The 19,672-nt window shown below is 50.4% G+C and overlaps 1 protein-coding gene across 9 annotated transcripts in view; it reads left to right on the top strand.

The window, feature by feature from the left end:
• CACNA1B (calcium voltage-gated channel subunit alpha1 B) overlaps positions 1 to 19,672 on the top strand; it is a 205,581-nt gene that overhangs the window by 164,329 nt on the left and 21,580 nt on the right. For 6 of the 9 annotated variants that reach the window (XM_043470320.1, XM_043470323.1, XM_043470321.1 and 3 more), the window contains 6 exons: positions 6,817 to 6,822; positions 10,205 to 10,321; positions 10,726 to 10,791; positions 11,989 to 12,080; positions 14,090 to 14,234; positions 18,030 to 18,157. In XM_043470320.1, coding sequence (XP_043326255.1) covers positions 6,817 to 6,822; positions 10,205 to 10,321; positions 10,726 to 10,791; positions 11,989 to 12,080; positions 14,090 to 14,234; positions 18,030 to 18,157 — 554 coding nt within the window. The remainder of the gene's footprint in view (positions 1 to 6,816; positions 6,823 to 10,204; positions 10,322 to 10,725; positions 10,792 to 11,988; positions 12,081 to 14,089; positions 14,235 to 18,029; positions 18,158 to 19,672) is intronic. The other 3 variants (XM_043470327.1, XM_043470322.1, XM_043470326.1) reach the window with 1 other exon arrangement.

Consider the following 19,672-nt stretch of genomic DNA (forward strand, 5'->3'; position numbering starts at 1 on the left):
GACAGACTTCTCCCTGCCCCGTGCAAGGGCAGCTCTGCCCTTCGCACCTTGGCTGTGAAGAGCTCAGAGTAACAGGAGCCACGGTGGCCTTCTGGGCGCCGCCAGTTTGAGTCTGGACTCCTAGATGTGCCTCACCTGAGTTTGTGGGATGGCGGTGCAAAGTCCCACTGGGCTCCTGTGGGCGACAGGGGCCACCTTTACTTTGGCTCCTTGTTTCCTAAATCCATGCATTTTTTCGGGTTGGGCACCCAGTATATCTAATGGTCATCAGTTCATCTTGAAGGACAGCCCCACCACCCGAGTGTCTTTTCTGTACCTGAAGAGGCTGTCCCAGCATTTCACCTAGGCGACACCTGAGTGATGTGGAGACTGAAATGCCAGTGGGTCCTGGGTCTCTCACCATATTGCCCCTCCTTTCTCTTCTAAGTGGATGTCGCGTGGAATCTTGTTCTGGTGCATCTCTGACGCTAGTGCATCAGCCAAGGCAGGCCTGACCCAAGATGTGAGTGGTCCCTGTTGAGACCAGTCACTGCTGTTTCCTGGTGAAAGTTTCCCACAAAATGACTGGTGGCGGCACCAAGTGCGGCTCCCCTTAGAGGCCTGGAGGTGGCCTCTGCTTGTAATGGGCAGGTGTTCATTAGTGGCCGTGGCTGAATTAGCTTTGCTAAGGAGGAGCCTGGCTGTTGGGCCCAGGCACAGCCTCCCTCCCGGCTGTCTCAGTCCCTGTCTTTGTGGGTCTGCCATGTGAGTGGGGACTGGTGATGGAGGCCTGCTGACATCTGTCGGCCAGCATGTCCAAGGTACGTGGGGTTTTAGTGCCTTTGGAGCTGTGGGTGCCGGGGTGGATGTTGACATAGGACACATGGTGTCCATTCCCAGGTCCAGCCTCTGCCCCAAACCTTGTTCCCTCCAGACGCCTGAGCAAGCTGGAGTCCTTGCCTTATCACAGACACCTTCTTCCTGCACACACACACACATGCATGCACACACATGTGCATGTGCATGCACAGGCATGTACACATGCCGTGGTAGATTGGGCACGCCAGCCAGAGCTCTGCCTCACGCTGTCTCTTGGGTGACCCTGCCTGGGGCTCTGATGAGGGCTGCACTAGTACATCAGGCCAGTCCCTCCGTAGCCAGGTTTTGGGTTTTACTGCCTGGTTCTGGTGACCTTCGCACGACGTGCTGGGAAAGGGTGACCTGAGAAGAGACTGGTGTGGCAGAGGCGAGAGGCTGGGCTGGGCCTTCCTGTCACATGCCTGTGGCCTTTAGACTTGCTCCCGTGTGGCCCCAGATGTGGCTTGTCCATTGTGCCCTGGGCTGTTGCTGGGCCTGCAGCACACGACTTGTGAGGGCAACTTTGGTGCCATAGACACGGTGTCTCATGGTCGGACAGTCTCTGTAGGACCTTGTAGCCAGGCATGACATCTCTGCAGATGATGTGAATCTTTGCTCTGGGAGCCTAGGTGACTATATTGACTTTCATATGGGGGCTTCGAGGGCCCCACACAAGTGTTTATCTACCACAGATATTCCTAGCACCATGGGGCCTGTTGGGGCTTGTGGCCCGAGTGGCAGGCTCCTGACACTGCAGTGTGGACCTGCTAGAGAGCCTTCTCTTGCTTTGAAACCTGGTAGCTTTGAGTTACCTGATAAATGGGACACAGCAGTCTTTCCTTAATTGTGCATGCTATCCCCAGGACCCACAGAAGTCTTCCAAGAATAGGAGGCGTGAGGTTCAGTCACCAGTTTGTTCTTAACCTTGGGGTCCATGCTCGGGCATGGCTCATTCCACTAGATTGTAACAGTTCTGTACACTAGATTTCCACCTAAAACATGGGGAAAGACCATTTCAATCCTAAATATGTTCTAGAGAATAGAAGAGGGAACATTTCCTAACTAGTTGTATGAGGCTAGTATAATCTTGACATCAAAAATTTTAAAAAGAGTGTAAGAAAGGAAGATCATAATCCATACTCACTAGTTAACATAGATGCAGAATTCAAAATAGCATGTAAGCAAGCCAGATCCTGCAGTGTCCAGGAAGAAGTGCAATCAGGTTTATCCCAGGAACACCAAATTCCTCAACAGAAAGTCTATCACTGTAATTTACATGAACAGGTCAAAGGACACTGTTAATGAGCCTGTCACAGATGCAGAAAAGATACTCAATAAGATTCAGATTTTATTCATGATGAAAATTATTAGCGTGTGTTAACTTGATGAAGAGCATTTGCCAAAAAGTCCTATGCAAATACCTACAGTGGTGAAATTTGAAAAGAATTCCCTTTAAAATCAGAAAAGGACAATGATGTCTGTAACCACTACTTCTGTTCAACATTGAACAATATGTCAACAGTTCAATAAGTTGTATGTCAGCTTCATAAGAACAGATTTTTGTCTGTTTTGCTCATTGCTGATTCCAGTGCTTAAAATAGTGCCTGAGAGTTTGCAGGTATTTGTAAATACTTGCCGAATGAATAAGACAGAAAGAATAAATATTTAAGTTTCAGAAGAGGACTAAGTAAACTGCCATTAGTCAAAGATGACATGTCTGTGGATGCAATCTAGAATAATCTATAACTAATTAAATGTGAGATTACTCAAGAGAGTGTATTGTATTTCATTATAACATCAGCACTCCTGACGATAAACCTAACAAGGTATGTGTGCAAGATCTCTTTGTGCAAAATTATTAAACTTTATTGACAGATATTAAAGAAGACTTGAATAGATGGGAGTTATATATCATGTTAATAAGTAGTGTCAATGTCATAGAGATGACAATATTCCCCAATTAACCTATAGATTCAATGCAATTTCAATAAAAATACCAATTATTTTGCTTTTCTTTTTGTTTGTCTCTCTTTATGCAATTTGGCAAGTTGTTTTTAACATTTATAAGAAAGAGAAAGGCTCACAAATGGCCAAGATACTTGAGAAGAAGGTGCTCCTGGGGCAGGGGAGGGGGGGGGCGCTGTGGTGGGGAGGCTGCTCCTGACAGTGAGGAGACATCCTGGAAGGTTGTAGCAATTAGAACAGTGTGGTGTTGGCACAGGAATAGCTCAAGAGCCTGGACACAGACTCACTTGTGTTTGGGAACTTGGTGTGTGACTCGCTGTGGGTGTAACTGATGAACAACACAGCGGAAAAGAGAAACTGGATCTTGGTTCATACCACTCACAAAAGTACGGCAAATGGATGAAAAAACTTAAATGTAAGAGACAAAGCTTTAAAACTCTTAGAAGAAAATACAAGAGATTGTCTTTAAGACCTTGAGATAGGGATGATTTGTTAAGCAAAATATATGTAAAGTACCAGCCATAAGTGGAAAAAATTGTATAAAATAAAGTTTCTGTTTATCAAAAGGAGGAATACCAATCCATGAACAGGGAAAGGATGGTCACATCACATTCCTTCATGTGTATGTGTTAAAATATTTGTGCAGTGCCTGTCATGTGCTTAGCACTGTCCTAAGTGCTGGGACAAAAGATGAAAATCCCATTTCATCCTAGTGGGCAGGACACACAGTGTTAGTGACCGGCGAGAAGATAAAGCAGAGGGTGTGAGGACTGGTGCTTTGTGTGTTGCTGAGGCACGGTTCCAGGTAGGGAGCTGGGCTTGTGAGGAAGCGGGGCCGGTCAGAGGCCCCCTCATGGCTGAGGGCGTGGGCATGGTGGCTGCACAGGGAAGGCTTTGCGGTCAGTAGAGCTTGGCTTTTCTTTTGAATGAGATGGGAGGACTTGGAGGGTTTTGTGAGGAGGAGTGACACGATCTGACTTTTAAGACCACAGCCCTGGTGGCTCTGTCAAGAAGCATGTGCAGGTGCAAGCGGAGGCTGTTTTAGCTGGGTTGTCCTAGAAACAGACCTGAGACAAGGATGTGGTTCAAGTTGTTATCTGGAAGCGAGTGGGAAGGAAGGTGGAAGTTCGAGGAAGGTGCTGGCAGGTCAGCTGCTGTTATATCCCTGGGCATCCCCACCAGGCATTGTCTGCCACAGGTAGAGAGGGCTGAAGAATCACCCTTTATTGGGCTTCCCTGGTGGCTCAGTGGTAAAGAATCTACCTGCCAATGAAGGACACCCGGGTTCAATCCCAGGAAGATTCCCTGGAGAAGAAAATGGCAACCGACTCCAGTATTCTTGCCTGGAAAGTCCCATGGACAGAGGAGCCTGGTGGGCTGCTGTCCATGGGGTGGCAAAGAGTTGGAAATGACTTAGTGATTGAATAACAACTCACCCTTTATTGATGTTAGGCTGTAGGCCTTGTATCCTGGCCTGGGAAAGCTTTCAGGAACAAAGATATAAGCTCTGACAACTGGATATTGGGCCACAGAAGATGTGTATGTGGCCCAGCATTACTGCCATGAGCCTGGAGTGGAGCTGGGGTGCAGTGAGACATGGTCAAGTTCTGGGTGTAATTTCAAGGTAGAGCTGTAGATGAATCAGATGGGAGTGTGAGAGATGAAGTAAGGATGGCATCAGAAATTTTGTCTGAGCACTTGGAGCAGTGGTTGGTCTTTCATTGAAAAGGGAGAAAATTGTGAGGAACAGGTTTTCTGAGGACGGTCTGGCTGCACTTTATCCATGTCAGAGTTCAGTCTGGCTGCCCTCCCTGGAGTTGTCCATAGTCAGCCAGAGGAGACTCAGGCCAATAATGTAAGGCTGGGAATTGTGAGCCTGTAAGGTGAGATTGTATGAGATCCATGGGAGCAAAGAGTGTGAGGCCAACACTTAGTGACCAGGGCTGGAGGGCAGAGGCCTTCCAGACTCCAGTGGAAGTTAGTGTCCAGAGTGTGCAAGGCTCTTCTGTGAGCCGAGGGTATGGCTGGGCATCTTACAGGATAGAAGACATAAATGGCCATGGAAAGATGCTCAACCTTATTTGTAATCAAAGAAATACAAAGTGAAATGGCACTGAGATGCCATTTCACACCTACTGGTTTGTCACAGAGAAATTCTGATGTTGGCAACAATGGGTGAGGATGTGGATGCTGCTGCTGGGTGTCTAGGAAGGTCGGGCATGTCTGTAGCTACACCCTCTGAGGTACAGGTGTGCAGGGTGCCTGAGCAGATGAGCCTGGAGATGTTTTTTACTCTGATGTTCATGGCAGTGTCTGCAGCAGCAGAAGCAGCAGAAGTGGTTTGTTGACATAGTGAATGGCATCCTCATCAAGAGGATGCCTCTCAAATTGGTGTTTGCTCAGAGTCAGAGCACAAGTTTGCCTGAGCCCAGGAGGGCTACATATAGTCTAATCCCATCACAGAGTTAAGAAAAGATGAGTATAGCGCATTTTAAGAGTTTGAGCTAAAACAGTAAAGAAAAGCAATTATTAACAATAATTAAGTGTAGTTACTACATCTGGTGGAGGAGGGCATGGCAACCTACTCCAGTATTCCTGCCTGGAGAATCCCCAGGGACAGAGGAGCCTGGTGGGCTACAATCCATGGGGATTGCAAAGAGTCAGACACAGCTGAGCGACTAAGCACAAATACATCTGGGGAAGAGAGATAAGAAGGGCTTTCAGAGTAATGGTGACATTCTATTTTTTAAGCTGGATAATGAATATAGGGATGATTTATTACCTTTATTTAAAATATGTGTGTGTATATATATAATTACACATAATCTTTTGTTTATATGAGATGTTTCATGGTTTTGAGAAGTTGATGATCTGAATAATCCAGGCTGAAAGCTGCCATTTTAACAAAAAAATCAAGGTGGTTTGTTGCACCAGCCGTTGGCCTTGCAGCATGGTCTGATTGCCACCTGTTCACTGTGGGCTTCCCACTCAGAAACGGTTCCCCCGTGTAGTTTTTGATGGGTGCTCTGCTTCCCTGGACACAGGAATCTTTATTCCCCTGGAAAAAAGGATCCAAACACTGGGCTTCCAGCTGCAAGGGCGCAGTCCTGGGGGTGTGGGCACATGTGTGCCTCGTCAGCAGCGGGTGGTGGCTCAGGTGGCTTATGTCACAGACGTGCTGTCTCCCAGGGATGCCTCTCCAGAGAGAGGCCCCTCAGCTGCTGGACACTTGAGGGGCAGCTTGCAGATGTTTGAGACCCTCCAGGGCAGCCTCCCTCAATCCTGCACACCTAGCAGGTCTGGTGGGAGGGGTCAGAATCCGCCTGGTCTCAAAGCTCAGCTGCCCCACTGCTAATGACTTCCGAGGGCAGTCTTCTTGCTGTTCTGCCTGGAGGAGGAAAGAGGAAAGCCAGCCACCCTGTGGATTTCCGTGTTGTTTTTCTTTCTCCATTTGTAGTCACTTCATTTGTTACTTTGTGGATGCACTTTTTTTTCCTGAGGCAAAAATATGAGTGTCAGTTCCCACTCCCAACTTAAAAGCCACATAGAGCAATAGTCTTAATAACCAGGGTCACATAGAGAAAGTGCTCCAAACAAGCATGAAACTGACATTGATTTCTTTGCCTGGAATAAAAAAAATAAGTGTCTGTGAGTCATCTTTGGATTTGCATTACAAACAGAAATGCAAATGACACCTCTGTCTGCGTAACCTACAGATTTCAAAAATGTGTTTTGATTTGGTTCATTTTAAGCAAAATATGCGGTTTACCAAAATCCTAAAAATTTCCAGTGAAGTATTCAGAGTTTGAGGTTTTGCTTGTGTTGATGACTCATCTTCTCTTTTGTTTTCTGTTTTTGTTCTTGATTTACCTTAACCTACCTGCTGACTCACGCCACCCAACCAACATACAATGCGAAAACCATGTCTCCGTCTGTATGTTGCGCGCCTGCTGCTCAAACATCCCAATTTGTAAATAACACGCAAATATCCATCCATGAAAACATCACATATAGGAAACGGTTGGTTTCATGACTTATACAGTTCTTAAAGCTCTTTGTTTTGCTTGCTCTGCTCCACTTTTCCTCTGCTGCCTGTCACCCTCACCACCGCCCTCCTGTGCTCAGAGCCCAGCTGCACCCGCCCCCTCTGGCCTCTAGTGCACTCTCCCTGGCTCCCGGGTCCCACAGGGCCTTCTGAGGGCCCTCAGGGGCCGCTTGATCACAGGAACTGGCCTTGGGCCAAGAGAGGAGATAGGGGCTTCTGAGTGAGAGGCAGGTAAGTGTTGAGACTGGGTCAGAATTGGGGGGGTTGCTGGATGCGAGGTTGGATCTGCTCCCCTAGAGTCCACGGTTTCTGCTGCATCTCCCTTCTGCTCTGCCTCTGTTGGCCAGCAGACCAAGTGGGCTTGGGTCCACCTCTGACGAAGTCTCCTGTCGGGTCCTTCCTGGACAGACCGTCTGTGGAGGCCTGGTTGGGGGGCACGAGCCTTGGGGGATTGTCCTGACTGAGTAGGAAGAGGGCCTTTGCCCCAGGAGGCAGCAGAGAGCTGGGCCTCCATCCGGCACCGTGGACTCCTGCATGCCCTGGTCAGCGAGCTTGTGTGGAGCCCGTGCAAGTGGTGTGGACAGGGCCTCCTTCCGGGTCTCAGGAAAATCTGAGGGAGAGTGGGGACGCTGGAGCAGACTGAGCCAAGGCCTCGGCTGGAAGTTCATGCAAAGAGCAAATATTTCAGACTCCTGAACAGAAAGTGAATGTGGTAAAGCTACGTTTCACAATCGGAGCAGAAAAGCTTGAGTTTTGAGAAAAAGGCATTTAAGCCGCAGAAGTACCAGGCTGCATCTTTAGCACAGGCTCCGCAGGTGTCGTAAGGCCTCCGCTCCGCCCTTCCCGCCGCCTCCGAGCAGGCCCCTCGGGCACCTCCTCCTGAGCACGTGTGGGGCCCCCGGCACGTGCGCACAGTCTGAGGGGGAGCCCCTCATTCTGCTGTGAGTCTGCCCAGACGCAATGATGTGCTTGGACACGGGAGATGAGGGCCTTGGCCTGGGGTCCACTTGCCTTTGTGGCTCCCATCTCAGTGCTGGGTGTGCTATAAGCTCCTTTTCTCCATGATTCCTCACCCCCAGGCATGACGTCCTAACACTGCCATCATGGGGAGGAGGAAGCAGGCACTCAGTGGGGCTGGGGACCAGTGTCCCCTCAGCGTAAAGCAGCTGCTGCATTGAGGGGTGCAGCACTGACCTTTCTGGCTCAGAGGCAGGGGTGATAAGGGGGAACCTGACTTGAAAGTAGGTGTGTCTACTCCAGGGCACAACAGAAACCATGGACTCTGGGGGATGTGGAAGGTTGTGTCCACCTCCAGGGGTTGGCTGAGGCCAGGGGTGACCGTGCTCAGCCATGGGGAGGCCGCCACGTGCTTGCTGCCCCCACCGTCCAGCATGCGGCCCGCATGGTGCTGTCTGGTGGCTTGTGCCCTGGGTGCAGCCATGATGCGCTCAGGCCATCACACTGCTTGCGGCATCTGTAGCTGCCTCACCATCCTCCTTCATGACTCTCTAGGGCTGTCTGTCTGTTGGCACCCTCACCCTCTCCTAGGTGCCCCCTGGAGCCCCGAGGAGGAAGTCTGGGAGGATGGGTGGGGCCTGGGTGTCAATGGAAAGTGTTACGTGGCTGAGCTCTGAGTCCAGGGACTTGAATGGACAGCACCTTCCTCTGTCTGCTGTGGTATCCATCCCTTCTTTATTACCCAGAAGACTATTTCCTCCCAGTATTTTCAGGAAATCATCTCGTCTGTGCCAATTGCCTGAGCAAATTGCTTTTGTCCTGGCCCCTCCAGATCCACATGCACAGGTGGTTTCAAAGTGAAGAAGCCTGAGGAGGCAGCCCCTCGCCCCTGCTGTGCTTCATTGTCTTGTACAAAGGGCTCCCTGACAGCGTAAACAGTCCCCCTTCCATCCTCCTGAAATTGCTGGCTCACCTGAGTCCTCAGGGCCCCGGGGACTCAGAGAGTGTGGATGTATCTCATCTACCCTGTCTACCCTGAGGGTCTCTTTCCCCAGCACGAGCTAGTGGGGGAGCTGCAGGCAAATGAGAACACCCTCCAGGATCACGTCCCGAGGTCCACTCTGCCTTCTTGCTGATCTGCACCACAGTCGGCCCTTCTGTGCCTGCGAACTGCCCTGTCCCCCTGTGGCATTGTCTAAAACTTGGCACCACCCCCCAGGGTAGCTTATGTCCCTCACCAGCAGACAGTCCAGAGTCCCGGGGCGGAAGTAAAGAAGCCAGCCCCTGAGATGAGGCAAGCAAGGGGTGGAGAGAGGCCTGTCCCCCAACGGACACCTCGTCCCAGCCAAGATCAGATGGGCAGCCCTGGAGTGGGACACCGCTCCTCTCAGGCCCTGCTACCTCCTGCACGAGCTTGCCGCTGCTGCTGCCTCATTCAACACCTGCTCTCTTTCCTCTGTGTCTGACCACTGAATCTGGCAACACAATGTGTCTAGCCTGAGCTGCTTGCATATTTTAAAACAGCAAAGTGTGAGGAAGCTGCTCTCAGGCTGCGTGTGGGTGGGCAGAAGAGGGCACCTGGTTTCTAAGCAAGCAGGGCAGGAAGCCCCCCGTGCCCATGAGCACCCCTTTCTACTCAGGGACACTGCCCAGAGCCAGGCCTCCTGAAAGGGATGTGCCAGGGATTCAGGTGCCCCTGGGCCAGGGTGGAAGCCTTACTCCCTGGTCATCTGTGGAGTCCAGAGATTATCGGTTTGCTCTGTGCTTGACTTCGGACCCTCTGGATGAGGGCGTGCTGCGAGACATCTTGGGTTCTCTGGAGCAGACACTGGTCCGGGGGCTACGGAGGGGGCTTTTCAGGCGGCAGCAGCAGGACTGCCACCATCTACACCTCCTGCCAGGACTTGTCTGCAGGTCCCTGCCTGGCCCCAGAGGACGTGCCTGCCTCTCTGCTGGGCCCTGGGTGGCAGGGCCTTGCTGGCGTGTGGGAGACAAGGGTATGGCCACCGAGTCTGAGGAGAGGCAGCCCCGCCCAGTCCTTGGGCTGCTCAGCTGTGTCCTGCGAGAGGCGGTCAGTGTTGGAGGCCTGGCAGCGGATGGCCTCCCGTTCCACCTGGCAGCAGGTAGCTGCTTCGCAGGACTTCTCTGTCCCTCCCTGTGGAGGGAGTGTCTCTGATTTGCTGCATGAGAAGTTGTTTGCAATGACAAGCTTTACTTTTGAAAGATTTTCTGGTGGCTGATTGCTGCTTAGACTGTGAAGCAGTGACTTTTTGTTTCAGTCTCTCCTCACCTGCTTTTCTTTGGGACACAGTGACTTGGGGAGGTGGGTGGGAAGCCGCCTCCCTGTGCCTGTGGGAGGCTGGTTTCTGAAGGTCAGAGCACAATCTCTTTTCCCTGCAGAACAACTTCATCAACCTGAGCTTCCTCCGCCTCTTCCGTGCTGCCAGACTCATCAAGCTGCTCCGCCAAGGCTACACCATCCGCATCCTGCTCTGGACCTTCGTCCAGTCCTTCAAGGTGAGGCCGGGCGTGGCCAGACAGGGCCTGACCTCTCCCTCGTTGTGCCAGCAGGGAAGCTTCTGCCCCATCGCCCAAGCACTCTCCTTGGGAAGACCAGAGTGGGTGCCCACCCCTCCCACGGCCCCGGTTGTTGCTGTGATAGTTTGTTAGGACACTTTCAGTTTTACAGAGAGTATCTTGTTTATGCTCACAAAGGGCTGAGGTGGCTTTTATGACTTGGTTTGTAAATGAAGATGATGGGCACTTGGTGAAGGGGCTTGGTGGGCAGTGGGGCTGGGTCTGTAGTCAGCTAAGGCCAGTGTGGCCCAGAGACCCAGCCAGTGTCCACTCTCCAGATGTGGTGCAGGCAAGGGGGCGGGTAGCTCTCCTGGCGCTGAGCCGCCCTTCCTGTGTCTCTGCAGGCCCTGCCCTATGTGTGCCTGCTCATCGCCATGCTGTTCTTCATCTACGCCATCATCGGCATGCAGGTGGGTGTGTGCAGGGCGTCACATGACAGCAGGGACCGGTTGGCACTTAGCAGTGTTTCTGTGAGCCAGGGGCCAGTCTGAGCACTTTATGAACTCAATTCTTAGAAAGACTGTTCTGTAGCTGAGGCCAGGCATTGCCACCCTTTGTGGGCAGATGCACGGCCTTGCTCTTGCGTGGAATCCTGCTGGTCTGTGTCAGGGCGCTGGTGGGCACGATTGCTTGGGTGCTGGGCCTGCACAGTGTGGAGTATTTGAGCATATCCACATGGCCCAGGTGGCCTGCGCCGCAGCAGCTGGTCATGCCTTTAGCCCAGGAGCACTTCTGAAGGACGTAGGGATGGGAGGTGGTCTCAAATGTTAATTTGTGGTGGGAGGAGACAGTGTCTTAAAGGTTAAGACACTGAAATCTGAAAACCGATTTTTAAACTCTTATTTTCAGGGATTGAAAGTTCTCTTGCTTGAAATTTACTGAGATCTGATGCTATTTAAAACAAATACCTGTTTTTCTTGCTTTGGTCTATGGACATACAAAAACAGCCCAGTGATCTTTGTTTTTGATGGATATATGATAATTCATAAATTTTCAGCTGGATTCCAGATTTTAAGCTACTTAAAGTGAGGGACTTATTTGCATTTCTAACCCTGAAAGAAAGAAATTAAAATGGGTAGAAAGCCCATTGTGGTGTTTGCACAAAAATGTTAAAAAAAACTTTCAAGTGATCTATCAGAATATCAGTATAATTACTGTTTTGGGGTCGTTGATGAGAGAGTGAATTTTAAAATGATCCCCTCAGTGCTCGCTTCAGCAGCACACATACTAAAATGATCCCCTCCTTTTGTCTAGCAGAGCCCACCTAAACTTAGCTCTGGGCCCCAGTTTTTACTGGTTATGCTATTTGATCTTGGACAGGTTCGGAGTCAGAGCCTGCTCAAACTGGGCTGTGTGACAGTGACATGTTAGACTTTCCAGAGGTTTTCTCTTCCCTGGAAATAAATGCACAGATGCTGCTGGAGCCAGACACCCTGACCCTCTAGCCCCAGCAGCAGTAGTGGCAGCTCTGGTCGGGGTCCCTGGGTGAGGGCAGTCCTGGCCCACGTGGTCCCCATGTGCACACCCACCGTCTCTTGCCTGGCCACAGCTCCTGAAGACCCAGCGGCACTGGTCTGCAGGGCTGTCTGCCTTTTTCTCCATTTCAGGTGTTTGGAAACATTGCTCTGGATGATGACACCAGCATCAACCGTCACAATAACTTTCGGACGTTTCTTCAAGCCCTGATGCTGCTCTTCAGGTGTGTTGTGGGAGGTGGAGGTGGGTCCAGAATCAGAGGCTCCTCATTCAGTGTGTTGTGTAGAGGTAGATCCAGGCTCAGGGACTCCTTCATTCAGGAAGGACCCAGCCCTCTTCTCGTCATACTGGCTTCTCTATGGTGGACCTTTCCAGTTTCTCCTCCCTTTCTGCTTGTTCTTCCTTAATGGCTCCTGGGCCTGAAGGGAGGCCCCCGAGGCAGTCAGCCTGAGACCCCTGGGCTGGGCTGGCTCGCCTACCTTGTCTCTGCTGCCCAACGAGGTCTTGAAGGACAGGTGTCGAAAGAGCCTTTCTTGGTGTGCCAGCCCCAAGCTTCCCATCTGCTTGCCTTAGTGATTTCGGGGATCTCTGGGATCAGGAAGAGCCAACAGCAGAGGGCTGCTATCGGCAGGGTGGACCCTCTCAGTGACCCAAGGAACCAAACTGGCCAGACGTGTGGGTCTGAGGGCAGCTTCTTCCACCTCTGTCGCTCACAGGGGCTGCAGTCCCCACGGCTCCAGGGCGCAGTCAAGGGGAGCACCAGGGCAGGGCCTTGAGGAGCACAGAGGCCTCCCTGCAGAGGTGTATGGGGGATGGCTCCCCAGCCATTGCTCTCAGGCGTGGGCACACGTGGACTGGGGCTGTCCACCACCCTGGTGTAAGAATGCACTCGTGGGTAGAGCCCAGAGGGTTGACTGTCTCCTTCATTTGCTGTGATCCTCGGGGAGGGGGGAAAGTGCTCTCTCTAGTAATTTATGATGAGGGGCCTCATAATAAATTAATATTTAATTAATAAATAAACAACAGACCCCACCTTGGGCCCCTTCCTGAGGTTTCCCTGCTATGTCCACTTTTGGGGACACCCAGCTCAGCTGACCCTATGCAGATGCATTTAGGGGGTGTGGGAGCTCATTTTTTGGAGGGTGAGCTCAGGCCAGGCCTGGAGAGAGTTTCTGACTTACTCTTTGCATCAGATAAACAGCATCCTTAGGCTGACAGTTCCCCGAGTAGTGTCATTTCTCTGGACTTTAGCTCTTATGTCCACTTTATTTCTTTGTTTATTAATATCCTGCTTTGTGTCACAAAAGATATGAAGCCAGCCTTGATTTTAAATCTTTGATCTCAAAGATCTCTGTTCCTTCCTCATCACATGGGCACCCTCATCATTCAGGCCTGGCACAGGCTGAACTGGCCATTGTTAGTGGGGAGTGGACCCAGCTTCTGCCCAGGACTGACCACACAGAGGCACGCTGGGCCACCTGCAAGTCTGATGCACATCTGGCCTCTGCGCTGGCTTCGTGCACAGGAGCAGAAGGCCACACGGGAGCGCTGCTGCAGTAGCTGCCCAGGGTTGAGGGTTCCTGATGTGTTCAAGAGACAGCAGAAGCTGGGGCGGCTGCGGTAGAGTGAGTGGGGACCGTGGTAAGGATGAGGTCAGGGGAAGGGCAGCTGCAGTTCCACAGAGCTCTAGGCAGTCATGTAGGGGGTCATTGGGGAGGTCTTTGGTCTGATCTGCTGGGCTACTGGGTGGGGGAGCATCCAGTTAAGGAGCTGTTGCTGCAGCTCAGAAGTGGTTGCTCAGCCCAGGGAGGTAGGGGTAGTTAAGAGCCTGGCTGTTTTTGAAGGCAGATCAAGATGTGGTGAGAGAGAGGAGGCAAGGATGACTCCTGTGTCTTTGGCCTGAGCACTGGGAAGGATGGAGTCACCGTGTCCTGAATCCAGGGGGACTAGGTGGCACACACTGGGGAGGGGATCAGAATCCACGGAGGGAGCTCACCGTGGTGCTGACTTTGGTGCCGTGATTTCTTTCCTGTAACGCGTGCTTTCCCACTTAGGATCAGCTTGAAAATCTAATGCCAGAGGTTTCTTTTTAAGAACCAGCATCTGTTACCCAGACCTAACACCTGTGCAGGATCCCTGTGGGAGGGAAAGCAGTTCTCCTAAATTCCTGGGCTTCCTTCCCGGCCAGTCCTGGGCCTTCCCTCCTGGCCTCACATTCTGCCCTCATCCCAGGAGTGCCACCGGGGAGGCCTGGCATGAGATCATGCTGTCCTGCCTCAGCAGCCGGGCCTGCGACGAGCTCGCCAATGCCACGGAGTGTGGGAGTGACTTCGCCTACTTCTACTTTGTCTCCTTCATCTTCCTTTGCTCCTTTCTGGTGAGTCCTGGGCCCTGTGTGCACCCCATTGCCACATCTGCCTGTCTCAGACCAACTTGAGTCCCCCTGCTCTCTTGCCGACATCCGATTTTGACCCATGATGCATGAAAGCTGATTCCATGTTGATGGTCCTTGTTTCCTTGGAGATGAGGACCATGTTAATCCTGAGAGGACCCACTGAGTAATGAGCTCCTGTGGGCCTGCCTTTACTTCTGTGGAAAGGGTTTTACGTTTCTGTGGGGCACTATCCCTCAGTTCTCAGCTAGAAGGACTTACACCGTGGTGACGAGATATAAGCACCAGCACTCTAGCCAGCCTGCCTGTGCCTGATGAGGTTCAGGAAACTCATGGGGTCAGGCTGGAGGTCTCAGCTGGTCACGTTGCAGTGAGTGGATTTTATTACAAGTCAGCAGAAGCCTCTGGGAGACTATGCACAGTGACATCATCTACTTGACATCTCAAAACCTCACTCTGGCTTCTGGTCAGGAGAGGCTGTGTGTGGCCAGGAGCTGATTGGAAGTGATGGTTGGAGAAGGGAGGGTGTGAAAGAAGCTGTGTGGACGGGGGCCACCCTGTACAGGCAGAGCGTACATGATTGGTGACTGAACATGGGCATGAGAGAAAAGGGGAAGGAAAGCTGTGTTCTGGGGTTTGCTGGGGTGATGCAGTGAATGATTCTTCCCGGAGTGGAAAGGTTGGGGAGCTGCAGGTGTGGGGGAGGGAGGGAGGGAGGGAGGGAGTTGAGGCATGTGGGGGCCTCTGGCTGGAGATGTAAATTCGTTGTCATTAGTGTTTGGTGTATCAGTCAGGCTGGATGATACCCTCTAGGTCCCTGTGTGGTCCAGAGACTCATGACTTAAGCATCACCTGAGCACTTGTTAGAAATTCAGATTCCTGGCTCCCTTCTAAGATTTACCGTACTGGAATCTTTGGGAGAGGGACCCAAGAGTCTGTGTTCTAACAATCTCCCAGGTGCCTCTACTCCCTCCCATACATACACTTTGCTGTGCACTTAGTATAAATCAACTATACTTTAAGAAAAACTTTTAAAAATTAAATACAAAAAAACCCAATGACAAGATAGGAGGCCTCATACTTTGTGATTTAAAATTTGACACCAAAACTTCAGTAACCAAAACAGTATTATACTGGCATAAATCCAAACATATACACTGAACGAATAGAGTTGAGACTAGAAATAAATCCTCATATGCATGGTCAAAAGATTTCTAAGAAGGCTGCTGAAACCATTTAGTTAGGAAACATAAGCTTTTCAACAAATGGTGCTGGATACCCACATGCAAAGAAAAATGAAGTTGACTTTACACCATATGTAAAAATTATCTTGGTACTTACCCGGTGGTCCAGTGTTTAAGACTCTGCACTTGCACTGCAGGGGGCACACGTTTGATCCCCACTTGGGAAATAGGATCCATATGCTATGGGGCATGGCCAAAAAAAAAAAAGAGAGAGAAAAGAAAAGAAATTACCTCAAAATTGATAAAGACCTGAATACAAGAGCTTAAACTATAAAACTTTTAGAAGAAAACATTGTAGTCTCAGAGTCATAACCTCAGATTTGGCAAAGGATTCTTAGATTTGACACCATAATCCTGAGTAAGAAAAGGAAAAAATGGACTATTCAAAATTTGAAACTTTTGTGCATCAGAGGATACTATTATACAAAGTGAAAAGGCAACCCAAGGAATGGGAGAAAAGTTTTGCAAATCATGTATATGATAAGGGGTTAATATCCAAAATATATAAAGAGCTCCTGCATCTCAACAACAAAAGATAACCATGTAAAAATGGACAAAGTACTTAAAGAGGCATTTCTCTAAAAAAAAGCTGTACAAATGGCCGAGTACATAGAAGTATTCTCAACTTCAGTAATCATTAGGGAAAAGCAAATCAAAACCCATGAAATACCACTTCATACCTATTAGTATTGCTATTTGAAAAAACAAGACAAAATAGCAAGTTTTGTGAGGATATGGAGAAACTGACACCCTTGTGCACTGCACATGGAAATGTAAAATGGTATAGCCACCATGGAAAACAGTATGGTGATTCCTTAAAATATTTAATGTAGAATTATGGTATGATTCAACAATTCTACTTCTGGGCGTAGCCCAAATGTCCGTCAGTAGATGAATGGATAAACAAATTGTGCTTCACTTCAGTCGCTCAGTCACGTCCAACTCTTTGTGACCCCATGGATTGCAGCATGCCAGGCTTGCCTGTCCATCACCAACTCCCAGAGCTTGCTTAAACTCATGTCCATCGAGTCGGTAATGCCATCCGTCTATCTCATCCTCTGTTGTCCCCTTCTCCTCTTGCCTTCAATCTTTCCCAGCATCGGGGACTTTTCCAATGAGTCAGTTCTTCACATTAGGTGGCCAAAGTATTGGAGTTTCAGCTTCAGCATCAGTCCTTCTAATGAATATTCAGGGTTGATCTCCTTTATGATTGACTGGTTTGATCTCCTTGCAGCCCAAGGGACTCTCAAGAGTCTTCTCCAACACCACAGTTCAAAAGCATCAATTCTTCCGCACTCAGCTTTCTTTATGGTCCAACTCTCACATCCAGGCATGACTACTGGAAAAACCATAGCTTTGACTAGATGGACCTTTGTTGGCAAAGTAATGTCTCCGCTTTTTAATATGCTGTCTAGGCTGGTCATAGCTTTTCTTCTAAGGAATAAGTGTCTTAATTTCATGGCTGCAGTCACCATCTGCAGTGATTTTGGAGCCCTCCCAAAATAAAGTCTGTCACTGTTTCCATTGTTTCCCCATCTATTTGCCATGAAGCAATGGGACCGGTTGCCATGATCTTCGTTTTTTGAATGCTGAGTTTTAAGCCAGCTTTTTCAGTCTCCTCTTTCACTTTCATCAAGAGGCTCTTTAGTTCTTCTTCACTTTATGCCATAAGAGTGGTATCATCTACTACATTTGTCATAAACAAGTTGTACAGACCTGCAAAGGAATATTATTCAGCCACAAACAAGAATGAAGTTCTGACAAATGCTGCAATATGGATCAACTTCGAAAACATCACACTAAGTGAAAGAAACCTGACACAAAGGTCACACGTTGTATGGATCCTTTTGCTTGAAATGCCCCAAATAGATAACTTTCTAGGTACAGAAAGGAAATTGGTGGTTTCCAGAGAGTTGGAGGACAGATGTATAAGGAATGATTACTTAGTACCGTGTATTCTTCAGGAGTATGAAAAAAATTTGAAACTAGGTAAGTATTGTGCATACACTAAATGCCACTGAATTGTAGACTTACTTGTATGTTAAGTGAATTTCAACTCAGTTTTAAAAAACAAAACAAAATGCCTGAGTTTTAGGTCTCTAGAGCTCAAGTTATTAAGTCCAAAGTCGCCACTTTCCTTGAAGGCTTAGGTGAGAAGGGGAAAGCTGGGGACCTCACAATGGGGAAGATTAACCCAGATGGCAGGACAGATGGTTGGCAGGAGTTGACAGGACTGAGTGAGGATGGTGCAGGAGATGTAGACACTGAAGCCTTCAGAGGACCAGATCCTGGGCTAGGGTTGGCCTGTGGGACCTGGAACCAGGGAAGGATGCTGCTGTTGGTGGTGGCGATGTGCAGGGGGCCTGGGAAGCCCTCTGAGAGGTCGTGGGGGGAGCAGGTGGGGCAGGCTCTACCTGAGTCAGTGACCTCTGCTGCCCTAACTGCCTCACACAGAGACTTCTGTTGCAGGGGATGGGGAGGGCAGTGGGCAGGCTGAGGTTTCTGGACGTCACCTCTTTTCCTTCCTGTCCTGCAGATGTTGAACCTCTTTGTGGCTGTGATCATGGACAATTTTGAGTACCTTACGCGGGACTCTTCCATCCTAGGGCCTCACCACCTGGACGAATTCATCCGGGTCTGGGCTGAGTACGACCCGGCTGCGTGGTGAGTGAGCGCCTGTGCTGCGTGGTCCTCAGGGTTGGCACACACCACCCGCAGGTCTCAGCACAGGGCCGGGTCGCTGCAGGCATGTTTCGAATGAGCGACCCCCTTGGGTTTTGGTGGGGGTCGGGGTTCCATCCTGATACACATGGGGTGCTGCTGAGCTTCCTCCTGGGAGGTGCACTCACGCTAGCTCCCTGTGCCCTTGTGCACAGCTCCCTGGGCTGAGAGACCCTCTTCTCAGGCCCGTAGTCCAGCCCTTAGCAGGTTGCCTGGGGGCCGTGGAAGGTCTTCAGGGGGTTGTGACCCTCAGGCTCCTATTGGGCAGGAGCTCACTGTCTTCTCACAAGGCATGTCACATCTGGGTTGTGAGAGGTCACGGGGCAAGACCCTCTCATAAGGCTCCGAGGCCTCTGTGGCCAGAAACAACGTGAGGCCTTAGTTCTTTTCCTCTGGGCTCAGGGCCCGTCTGCCTGCTGCCTTCTGGAGGACAAGAGCCAGTGCGCCTCTGTGTCACCAGCCCAGGCTGTGAATAGAGGGTTTTTGGTAAACTTTTATTGAAATCAGATGAACTGCCAGAAAAGGTCTAGTGTGTTTGAGGCCCTTTGGTCATGGTGCAAAACTGTTAATGCATTGCTGTTTCATAAGTGAGGGCCAAGTGCTTCCAGACAATGCAAGGGTCTCCTGAAGACAGTGATTGGGTCAGAAGACAGTGAGGACCATGTGTTTCTTGGGGGAGCCCTGCACACCTGTGATGTTTTGTCCTTGGGCCCAGCACAGCAGTGTGGGTCCTCCATCTGCCCGTTTGTCTGTCCCTTTGTTGAGTTCATTCTCTTGCCTGTTTGTCTGTCCTTTGTCGAGCACTTGTTCCCTTGCTCATTCATTCAGGCACCCTCCAGAGCCGTGACTTGAGGAGTCACTAAGGACATGCCCTCTGCAGCAAAACACGGGATGTGGAGGGAGGCCCAAGAGACATGGCTACTGGGTGAGACCCAGGCCTGCTCAGTGCCTTGCTCACAGTGAGCCCAGGATTGAATAAGTACCAGGGAGGGGGCTCCAGGGAGACAAGAAGAGCGTGGAACTGGGGTGCTTCCCCCTTCTTTCTCGCAGGCACCCCAGCCTGCCTGCATCCCTGTTGCATGACTCTGCATTTGGTCACCCGTTGTGTGGTAGAGGCCTGGAGGAGATGGTCAGTGTCCTCATGGGAGGACCCTGGGACTCTGAATCCAAGCTCAACAAGGGGAACACTGAGGAGCTTTCTGATCCCCCAGGCCCCCAAAGGGCTGGGAGCTTGACTGGGCTCCTGTACCTGCCTCTGATCCAGTCTTCTTAGCCTTCCCACCCATCACAGTGAGGACACAGAAGGTGCTATGTGAGGCCCTTTCCAAACTGGGCAACGCCAGGGCCCTGGGGCTCTTCTTGGCCTAGAGCCTAGAGCATCTCCGAGTATTTTTCACTGCAATGAAGAATTTATAGTTTTCACACAGTGCAGAACAAGCCTGCCTGCTGTTTATGTCT

Source organism: Cervus canadensis, chromosome 5 (genome assembly GCF_019320065.1).
Source record: "Cervus canadensis isolate Bull #8, Minnesota chromosome 5, ASM1932006v1, whole genome shotgun sequence".
In the NCBI taxonomy this organism is placed as follows: domain Eukaryota; kingdom Metazoa; phylum Chordata; class Mammalia; order Artiodactyla; family Cervidae; genus Cervus; species Cervus canadensis.